This window comes from Pterocles gutturalis, unplaced genomic scaffold, assembly GCF_000699245.1.
Source record: "Pterocles gutturalis isolate BGI_N339 unplaced genomic scaffold, ASM69924v1 scaffold3546, whole genome shotgun sequence".
Lineage (NCBI taxonomy): Eukaryota > Metazoa > Chordata > Aves > Pterocliformes > Pteroclidae > Pterocles > Pterocles gutturalis.
The window spans coordinates 922-12,599 of NW_010105192.1; the positions used below are offsets into that span (position 1 = coordinate 922).

At 35.6% G+C, this 11,678-nt stretch overlaps 1 protein-coding gene across 1 annotated transcript; it reads left to right on the plus strand.

Moving 5' to 3' along the window:
- The first annotated feature begins 485 nt into the window (after window positions 1-485).
- SLITRK4 (SLIT and NTRK-like family, member 4) lies at window positions 486-4,036 on the plus strand. The gene has a single exon (XM_010087277.1). It carries the CDS (start codon window positions 534-536, stop codon window positions 3,045-3,047), a length of 2,514 nt encoding a protein of 837 aa, XP_010085579.1. The 5' UTR covers window positions 486-533; the 3' UTR covers window positions 3,048-4,036.
- Window positions 4,037-11,678: the final 7,642 nt, after the last annotated feature.

The following is an 11,678-nucleotide window of genomic DNA, read 5'->3' on the forward strand; positions in this document are numbered from 1 at the left end:
ATACACTGAGTATTGACGTTTCTTTTTGTGTCTGCATATATTGTTCCTATATTGTGCTATTCCAATCCAGATGTTTGGGCATGCATAACATCAGCATTTGTGTTTAATATCCCTGAAATGTATGGCAACATATGAGCAGTGCAGGACTGAAGAGAGTAAATATGCATAAAATTTGAATCTCCTTTGTTTTTTTTACCTTGATAGTTATGCATGTTTAGCATGTACAAGAGATAGAAATATATTTGACAGACCTCAGAGTTATTTGTGTTTGTCTACAGAGATTTACATTCCACATTTGAAATAATTCTAGCTCTCGTGTATTTGGTTGATAAAATCTTTCATGTTTTTTAAATTCAGTGCTTGTAGTTTATCTATAATCCAGGTACAGTAGCTCAGTGAATACAATTTTTAACCCAAATGACATTTTTGGAACAATGATAACTGAAAAGTGTTTTCTTTTTTCTTTCCTTCTTTCTTCTTTAGATTCTTTATCTTTGTTCAGGAGCCTAAGGTTGCTTGCTGATCACAAGAAGATGTTTCTGTGGCTTTTTCTGGTTCTGACATCTCCAGTTTCTTCTACAACTGCAGATGCTGATATATCTGTGGAAATTTGCAATGTTTGCTCCTGTGTGTCAGTTGAGAATGTACTCTATGTCAACTGTGAGAAGGTTGCAGTTTACAGACCAAATCAGCTTAAACCACCATGGTCTAATTTTTACCACCTCAACTTCCAGAACAACCTGCTAATTATTCTATATCCAAATACCTTTCTTAATTTTACACATGCAGTGTCCCTGCAACTGGGTAATAATAAGTTGCAGAACATTGAGGGAGGGGCCTTTATGGGTCTCAGTGCATTAAAACAGTTGCACTTGAACAACAATGAATTAAAGATTCTCCGAGCTGACACTTTCCTTGGCATAGAGAACTTGGAGTATCTCCAAGCTGACTACAATTTAATCAAGTTTATTGAACGAGGAGCCTTCAATAAGCTTCACAAGCTGAAAGTCCTGATCCTTAATGACAATCTGATTTCATTCCTTCCCGATAACATTTTTCGATTTGCTTCTCTAACCCATCTGGATATACGAGGGAATCGAATACAGAAGCTTCCATACATTGGAGTTCTGGAACACATTGGGCGAATTGTCGAATTGCAGCTGGAAGACAACCCCTGGAATTGTACTTGTGATTTGTTGCCTTTGAAAGCGTGGCTGGAGAACATGCCCTATAACATCTACATTGGAGAAGCTATCTGTGAAACACCCAGTGACTTGTATGGAAGGCTGCTAAAAGAAACCAACAAGCAAGAGCTGTGCTCCATGGGGACCGGGAGTGATTTTGATGTGCGCATTCTGCCTCCCTCGCAACTGGAGCCTGGTTACAGCACACCGAATGGCCACACCACTCAAACATCAGTGCACAGATTAGTCACAAAGCCGCCAAAGACTACAAATCCTTCGAAGATCTCGGGGATAGTAGCAGGCAAAGCACTATCTAATCGCAATCTCAGTCAAATTGTATCTTATCAGACCAGGGTGCCTCCTTTAACTCCTTGTCCAGTCCCTTGTGTTTGCAAAACGCATCCTTCAGATTTGGGATTAAGTGTAAATTGCCAAGAAAGAAATATAGAGTCAATGGCTGAACTCGTACCAAAACCTTTAAATGCCAAGAAACTGCATGTAAATGGCAATTACATTAAGGATGTGGACACTACAGATTTCATTGAGTTTGAGGGGCTGGATTTGCTACATTTAGGCAGCAATCGGATTTCAGTGATCAAGGGAGAAGTTTTCCGCAATCTTACAAATTTACGGAGATTGTATCTCAATGGCAATCAGATAGAGCGTCTGAGTCCAGAAATGTTTGCTGGCCTCCACAACTTGCAATATCTGTATTTGGAATACAATGTCATCAAAGAAATCCTAGCAGGCACCTTTGACTTAATGCCAAATTTGCAGTTGCTTTACCTGAACAACAACCTTCTACGAAGCTTGCCAGCCTACATTTTTGCTGGTGCACCACTTGCTAGACTGAATCTGAGGAACAATCATTTCATGTATTTACCTGTAAGTGGCGTTCTTGATCAGCTAAAATCTCTTACACAGATTGATTTGGAAGGTAATCCATGGGACTGCACTTGCGATTTAGTTGCTTTAAAACTGTGGCTTGAAAAGCTAAATGAAGGTATTGTGGTGAAGGAATTGAAATGTGAAACACCTGTACAGTTTGCTAACATTGAACTTAAGTCTCTGAAAAATGAGATCCTCTGCCCTAAACTTTTAAACAAGCCATCTTCTCTGTTCACTACTCCTATGCCTGCTGTTACTTTTACAACACCGCTGGGACCAGTTCGGAGTCCTCCTGGTGGCCCAGTTCCATTGTCCATTCTAATCTTAAGCATATTAGTTGTGCTTATTTTAACAGTGTTTGTTGCTTTTTGTCTTCTTGTTTTTGTGCTTCGGCGCAACAAAAAACCAACCGTAAAGCACGAAGGGATGGGAAATCAAGAATGCAGTTCTATGCAACTGCAGCTAAGAAAGCATGATCACAAGTCAAACAAAAAAGATGGACTAGGTGCAGAGGCCTTCATTCCTCAAACCATTGAGCAGATGAGCAAAAATCATACCTGTGGCTTAAAAGAGTCTGAAATGGGCTTCACATTTGCTGACCCACCAGGTCAAAAAGTCATTCTGAGAAATACTAATGACAAGGAGAAAGATTTATTGCATGTGGATACCAGAAAAAGACTCAGCACAATCGATGAACTGGACGAGTTGTTCCCTGGGAGGGATTCCAATTTATTTATTCAAAATTTTCTTGAAAGTAAAAAAGAATACAACAGCATAGGGGTCAGTGGCTTTGAAATACGTTATCCAGAGAAACAACAAGACAAAAAAACCAAGAAATCTCTAATAGGTGGTAATCATAGTAAAATTGTGGTAGAACAAAGAAAAAGTGAATATTTTGAACTAAAAGCTAAGCTTCAAGGTTCACCTGACTACCTACAAGTCCTTGAAGAACAAACAGCTTTGAATAAATTATAGGTCATGCAATCTTTTTGCCTACAGAGGACATTTGTTTAATGATGAAAGTGCCTTTTGTTGACTTTTAACTTCCAAATACTATATTATATTGACAGGCATAGAGGCAGGTGTATCCAAGGGTGTCGGATTAACTGTAGCTGCATATGATTTGTCAAGTAGAGGAGAATTTCCTTAAATAGATTTTACTACATAAAGCTCATGCCCTGTGGAATCCTGTAGGGATACTTCAAACTCTATTGCCAAAGGGATGCTTTATACATGTTACACTGAATTTAACCTCAAGAGGCATATATGTTTTGTACCTTAAATGCAAAACCATCGTCTCCTTGTGATTTGTTAGAACAAACACAAGAAACCTGGTACTGGTATTTGTACCTCAGCTGGGTCCTTCATCCTGCACGTGGATTTAAGTTGGTGGAACTGGAGTAATCCTTTGATTTGTGGTGTTGTAATGGCACTGTTTAAAGATTATCTGAAAAGTAACAAGCATGCAAAGAGAGAACATTCGATAGTATGTGTAAATTGGTTACATTTATGGCCTGCATCTTGAAACCACTGGAATAATAATGTTAAATTGTGCAAATATTTGTTTAAAATATACCATGCATTACATACCTATGAAATAAATTTGACCACTTGAAGCATACATGTCTATTCATAAAATTAAACAAAAAAAAAAAAAAAGGAAAATAGTTCGAACTGACTTCTGCGGTATTTGTGGCATCTGAAGAAAATACTTGATGTTTATGCAGAATCTGTTGTAAGACTCATCTCCAATTAAAACTAGAGTTCCTTCTCAGTTATGTGAAACCCTTGCAACCCCAACAGGTTGTCCAAAATTGTCAAAGTGCTTACTGTGTGAGCGTAGCAGAAATTATTTTTGTAATATAATTCATATTTATGAAATACTTTGTATACTAAATAGGAAAAATATGTACTCCTTAATATGTATTTAATATGCCTGACTTGTTTTCCTGATCACAATGCATTAATCATTCAGTATAAATAAAAACAGAACAATATACCAAACAGAAACTGGGGGTGTAATGTGTAGAATTATCCAGAATTAAGTGAACAGATATAATAATAATAAAATTGTTCTGTACTATTCTTGTGAAATAAGCATATTATTTCAGGTTTGTTACCAATGGTGGTGCATTTTAAAATAGATTCATTAGTTTTTTAGTATTGTGTCTCAGGCAATTTTTTGCCATCAGTTGTCTTGCTTTTCGGGGTTCTACAGATTAATCTAGTTTTCACTGCAGGAATTCATGGTAAGGGTAATATTTTAATTGTATGTGCATAAGTTTTCTGTTCTTATTATCTGTCTGGCTGCTATCAGTCAGAAAACACTGTTGACAACAATGACGATATGGCAAATAACGTCCATTTAAAACCACAGTGTACAATGAATATAGTGGTCTCAGTTCAGAGTATTGTGTGGCTCGTATCTAGAGAGTAAAAACTTGACTTTGTGAAAGCTGAATCTGAATAGCTAGGAAAAAAAAGTAGGAGAATGGAAAATCCCCAGTGTGTCTCACTGATAGATGGTACCTTGAGAATGGAGATATATTGGTAAAGCATCATACAGCAAATCTATACTGTGTGATTAACAAAAGTTCTTTGACTTAAAAAGGAGTTTTTATAATTCATTTCAATGAGCTTTGGATAAGACCTTCTGTCTCCCTTGCTTCCAGAACATTCTATACCCCTACCTTTTATAATCAATACAGAAATCAATTAAGATTAGTAAGATACAAACATGAATGTTTTTTCATTAATTTGAAGCTAGCAAATATTGCAGCAAGACCCAATAATAACACTGTGGAGAAGGCTGTGTCAGCTATTTCCATTATAAACCTCTATTTTCAGGGCTTTATGACACTGCTGTGAAATTTTTATTCTGGAATGGTACTTGGCAAACTGCCTGCAGTATATTTTTAACAGAATTTAAAAAAAAAAAAAAAAAAGCAGCATTGCATCTTTATTTAAGAGCAAGCAAAACAAGACAACATTTTTCTACTTTCAGACATTTGTTTATGCTCTTGTAACTCAGAAAGAGGGTTGTTTTTTTTCTCCATGCTACAAAGTATATACATAACTTTAGATAATAAAATTGTAACAGATAAATTAATGGCTGAGTTTCTTTCAAAAAGCTGCTGCTATCCACGCACGATAATTAACTTCATTAAGGATGTCACAGGGATTTTCAGGACATGGATACCATGTACATATGTATTTCTAGCATAAAAAGACCTTGGTTGCCCAATGATACAATACATGGCTAAGGCTTCAATAAGAACATTTGAGCTTATTGTGTCAAAAGTCTGTGGATTAAGGAGTGTTAAAGATGCACTGCCATGATAGACTATAATGGCTCCAGCAGCAGGCTGAGAATAATGGGTCCCTGTGCCTGCTCTGCACTGTGTTGCGTGGCTTTGAGGATGTGTCAAGATTGACTGGGATTTGCCAAAGCGTAAGGCTTCTGACATGTCAGTGTATTGTCACTGTCATTTCCCTTTCCCTTCTCTCAAGAGGCATGTGTTAAAAATATTAAAAATAGAAAAGAAGCTAATATTTTAAGTGATGTTAAAGCTGATGTGCTCATGACTTGTGTCACCCTGTGTTAAAATAACAATGATAAACGATCATACCTTCCTCAGCTAAAAAATTGAGGGTATTGTTTTGTGGGGTTTGGTTTGGTTTGGTTTGGGTTTTTTATGATGAGGTCTTCTGTTCACTGATCAAAAGAGGAAGAACTGAACAGTTTTGCTGTACCATTACACTCCATCAGATTTTCTTGCTTGTTGAGGTCCCAATCCAGTAAAGTGTTTAAACTCAACCTAAATCATGTGCAGAGGTACTATTCATGCGCTAATAATTAAATACCTGCCCAAGAGTGAGGCTTAGATAGAGTGTCATCATTGACTTCAAAAAGAGCCAGCCCAGAAACATTGTGTAGAATACATAGAGTCCAGTGACTCTTTTTGGATTATGCAGTTAAGTGTAGGTTCACCAGCATCAGTAAAGGTTGCACAATATGGACCTTCCTGTAGAAATTGTTCTTAAGTGTTTTACATATATGGTGCGACATGTAGGCATAATAGCGTGAGTGAAGAATTCAGAAGTTGGCAAAACACTATATTTCTGTGAAATTATTACTTTGAATGACCACCTTAATGTCAGTTTATTTCCTCCATGTTTTGAAACACTGTATGTGTCTGCACAGCAGTTTTAGTGTAATGTCCATTCAAATCTACAGTCAGTCTGTCTGGGAAGGTGACTACAGATGTGGCTTAACAGATGTATCTGTTCATTATATTGGTTTGAGTGGCCATGCTTGTAAAATGGCTGTTAAGACCCATAAACTAAAACAGCAGAGGTGTTAACATAATCTGTTGTCTTTATTGTACTATAATGAAGTTTCCATTTTTAAATAAAATTAATAAAGTGTAATTGTTTCCTTGAAAAATAAAGAATTTGTGCAATTTTATCAAAAAGAAACTCCCATGGTGCAAGAACGCAAGACCATTATACGATTTACACTTTGCATTTAGTGTTCAAGATTGACAGTGATACAGAAATCTAGTATTATGGCTATAATGATGATATAAATTATAAAAGGCATGGCCTTGTGAATAATGTTAACAAATGTAGAATCAACAAAATACATCCAGAACTTCATGGTGGTATAATATCTATAATACCTTTTGCATGATTTGTACATTGATATTGTATGAAATGAGCACAGTGAGATTTTTCTTTTTTTTTTTTTTTTTTTTTCATTTTGGTTGCATCCAAAGAGTTGGGAAGGAAATATAAAAAGACTGTATTTATAATCACTCTATTTTGAAATAAAGTAAAGAAAACAAAATATATTGGTTTTACCCTGTTTTGATCATTATTATGCTAGGTTAGTTTGTAAAGTTTATAATTAAGATAGATACTTATAATACCCAGTACAATGTAAAACACAGAAAGCTACTGCTGTTCATGAGTTTTGTTTGCCTTCAGCAGCATCAATATTAGCCAGTGGTGACTTAAAAATTTGTATGAGATATTAATAAAATCGTTTGGTACTATTGTATTTCTGAAACTAGACTTTGTTAAGTGCCTGTAATATTCTCTTTCAGATCATTTGTATATGGGTGAAAGAGAATCTATAGTTAGACAGTAATGTTTTCTAACCACCTCAACAATGTGTTATTATTTTTTTATGGAAGTTTTTCCCATGTTCTGTTGTCTAACCTCTGTTATACAAATAGTCCCTCCAAAGTCAGTGAAATTTTTTTGCATTAGTAACAGCAGCAGAATTTTGGTTTTGGTTGGATTCTGAGAACTTCAACACAGAAGTGCTTAGAGGAACAATCACATAATGCTAGGGGCACTTGTTTTGATTCTGCTCCCTTCTCATTAATAATTTTGAATAAGTTTTTCAGAGGAAAGAAAAGTTAGTTTATCCTTATCAAAAAGAAAAATATCAATCCATATACTATTTCAACTAGTTAGTTTTATAAATGAAAGCTGAAAAGATGTCTTTATGTAGTTTAACTTCCAAATTTACATTTTGTAGTAAAAATGTTTTACAAAGCCTAATAAAAATGTTCATTGGAGGGGAGAAGAGCAGGAACAGAATGACATCTAGATTAAACATTCCCTGTTGTGTTGGATTTAACATGCATTATAATGGTGGTTAATGAGAATTGGAATGTGATATGGACTAGAAAATCAGGACTTCATATGGATTTTTTTTACTGCCAGTTGCAGTGTAACATTGGCAGCAAACCCACAGCATTATTTGAAAAAGGCCTGTGTATATATTCCATAGAATTTCTTTCTAAAGAAAAACTTGAAAATCAAGGATAAGTATGCAAGTTTTGAAAATAATATGCAAGCACTGATTTCCTGAATGTAGAAGAACTTGGCAGTTTTCTGTTAATATGTTTTCCCATTATTTAGTCTTCATTTTTAATTGCAGTTCATTTATCCTTATGTATTCTGATTGATGCTGTGTTGAAAAATAAGAATGTTAATGTTCAGGGACAAATTAATCTCAGAAATTTTCTGATGTAAATCCAGACTAACTCAATAGAATTCATTGGAATCAAATCAGCCTTACCCTAGTGAACACAAAAGCAAGAATTTACCATATTAGGTGAGGAGCTGATCTATCTGTCATTGAAATAAAAAATAAGCTAAGCAATTTTTTTACTTTAAAGAAAGTATATTCTTGCTTTTTGCTCTGTTGATTTGTGTGGAAAAGCTGTTACTAGTTTTAAATAACCATAGGGCAGAATATGGAGTAGGTGTAGACCTGTGTCCATTTGATGTCAGTGGAGCTCTACAATGATTCAAGAGCTGTGGGCCTCCTGTCGATGTACTATGGATACAAAACTATTTAAATTTGCTGGTTTAATAGATAGAACTGGGATATACATCACATAAAGTAAAAATGCTATCTTAACAATACAATTTATTTTCTCCCTATAATGGAACAAACTTACTCTGCTCTTCTTTCTCATTAAGTAGGGACTTTATTATAAGTATCTTTATTTTACTGTTAATTTTATTCATGTTCATTAGTAACACTTGATAGAATTTATTTATTGTCTGAAAACAGTGCATTTTGAGCAGTCTGTTGTTTTTTAAATACCAGTCTTTATTAATAGACTGATGCTGTATTCTATTGATTTTTCATTCTCTTCCTGGTAATTTTTGTAGTCATTTAGCACCAAATAATTTCTTAAAAGCACAAATAACAATCAGGTAAGAAAAAGAGACCTAGCTGGTACTAAATCTGAATTTTTGGTATTTGTGTATATGAAAGTATGTATATATACATCTATGGGTGTATACATGAAGGTTTAAAATACTGTAAATCAACTCTGATGGGTACACAAGTGTTACATCATTGTTGTTTTGGTCTTCGTTTAATCAGAAAGCAAAAGGTTATCTCTATATGATTATAGCAGTCATTTTGCAAATGTACAGTAACAAAGTACTATTCCTCAGTTTCCCTCATCCAGAAGCATTTAATTTCTTGATTTAATTTCATGTAATATCCTAGAAATGTGTGCACTATAACCTTCCAGGGCATCCTTCCACTTCATGCTCTCACTTCACCTTCAGCGTGCCCAGTCCCTTACAGCTGACTGTTTGTCTAGATATTGGTTAATTGCACAAAGAGGCAAAGGAGTAGGATTTGTCAATTTGCAAAAACCAGCTGAAAAAGGCAAATGGTAGGAGACTTTCCTGGATGGTTTCTGAGTCATGACAGGTGTACAATCTGAAACAGAGAGGAGTAGGAAATGGTTTAAGCTTCCATTTTACAAAAGGTAATGGCCTCATGTTGCACCAGGGGAGGTTTAGCTGGATATTAGAAAAAATTTCTTCACTGCAAGAGTGATCAGGGATTGGAACAGGCTGCCCAGGGAAGTGGTGGAGTCACCATCCCTGGAGGTGTTCAAGAAACGCGTAGATGTGGTGCTTAGGGACATAGTTCAGTGAATTAGGTGGTGTTGGGTTGGACTTGATGATCCTTGAGGTCTTTACCAACCTTAATGATTCTATGATTCTGTGATTAGGAAGATTCATGCTGGGCTTTTGAAGCTGGACAATCATGGCTTTTCATGCCTGTAAGGTGTAGAGTGTAAAGCAAATGTGATTCAGTCAACTGAAACCTGACAGCCAGACTGCGGGCTAAATCCTGCAGACATCTGCACCCACTTACCCAAGCTACATTTGGGTGCCACTATTCACTGAAGAGCCTTGGACAAATTATCTAGGTTAAACCAGATATGATCCATTTTTTTTAATGGGGCTTTTAACTGAGATGTGGATACATTTGTGTGTAGTTTGGATGCTGTTTGGGTACAGAGGTTAGTCTGTATATAATGTTTGTTGAGCACTTTCTTTGGTAGAGTCTCTCTTCATGAGATACATTAGTGCTCACATCTGAATATGAATACATCTCAATGAGCAGGGTCGCAAAGGGCAGAGTGTTTTGACAGATTTTGATCTCTTCACTACAAGAAACTGCAGGAACCGGTGTACCACACAGCAGATTCCTGGCAGGATGTCACAGACTCTATGAGTCCTTCTCAGCAGGCTATTCTTCTTGTCTACACATCACAAACAAGAAGCCAGGTCACCAATCTGGTATATGTGCAGTCTGTGTTTGCTTATAACCAAAAATCATTTTGTGGAGAAGGGTGGGAGAAGAACTTTCTTTTTTTTTTTCTGAAAAGCAAAATAGGCTGAATTTGAATTTTACAAGATTGAAAGAGAAAAATACAGACATTTTGAAGAATGGTCACATAATTGGGTAATATCTATATTGGGAAAGTATTTTATTAAGAGAGTCAGAAAGAAAGCAGTTGGTTTTATATTTTTAGCGTGCAGCTTTTCAACTTGTTCCATTTTTGGGTTAGAATATGCCCCAGGAGCCAAGGAACTCACATGTGCAGCTCAGGGCACAATTTAGCTGCAAAAATACATCCTAACTGTCTTACTCCTTTTGTGTGGTAGAACTTAAATGCAAGGTTTCGATGCTTCAATGGAAGTTATATCAGTTAGCATTCTCCAGGACCAGTCTTTAAGCTTCTGTTGAGGTGTGTCTGCAATTTGATTAAGTTAGCCAACAAGAGTACAAATGTCATACAAGGAGTGATGTCTTTGAGTGGGGTTAACATTTTGAAATAATTGGGGTTCTTACAGTTTCTTTCTTAAATATTGCTATGTAGTTGCACTGTTTTATCCTTGTGAAGATTGTTACTTTTGGGATCAGTTCAATAAATCGGTAGTTTTACAAATGTAATCAGGAGATTGTGTCCAAATGTTCAGCAAAAAACTTTGCTTTTAATTCCCATGTTTTTCTAAGATGTAAATAAAGAACAGCAACATTATGAATAACCTATATTTAAGATTTCTGTTTTTTTCAATGAAAATTACTTTTGCCTTAACTGGGTGAAATATTCAGAAAGTACTTTGAGAGAATTGGGATACTGCCAATAAATAAGGTCCCTATTCTGTAATCCTTTCTCAAGTATATAAGCTATGGAAGCACTAAGAGGTTTTATCCCTTAAGTAGCTTCTCCTAGAATTTGGAGTTTCACTTTAGCTGTTGGAGCGATGCCATGAATGTGATTTTATGATTTTGTTGCAGTAGTCACATACACAGTTATCAACTAGCAGAAATAATCAGCAACAAGAACAGTGTGATGCATTCTCTCTGTGTAGCTTTGTCAAGTAATTTATACTACTTCAGCATATGACAGCAAAGATAGTAAGGATTATATATTGTAAACTGTGTTGGTAAAGATTCCCTTACCTTTGTAATGTGCTTTCAAAATGAAAGCGGTATGCAAATTATGAGTATTATCATCCCACAATCCATTTCAAAAGAGAAATACCATTGTACTGTACATAGTACTCTATTCAGATTGAGAAATATCACTGAAAGTGAATAAGCTGGGTTCTCCTGTGTACTTTTCTCCTTCAATGATTAAATAGACCTGTTTTCTCTGTACAGAACAATACAGCTCTGAGCCATATGCAAGAAAATACATAAACCTAAAAAAGACAAGCAAATACACTCCTTCCAAAGAGAACATCATCATTATAATAATAAAA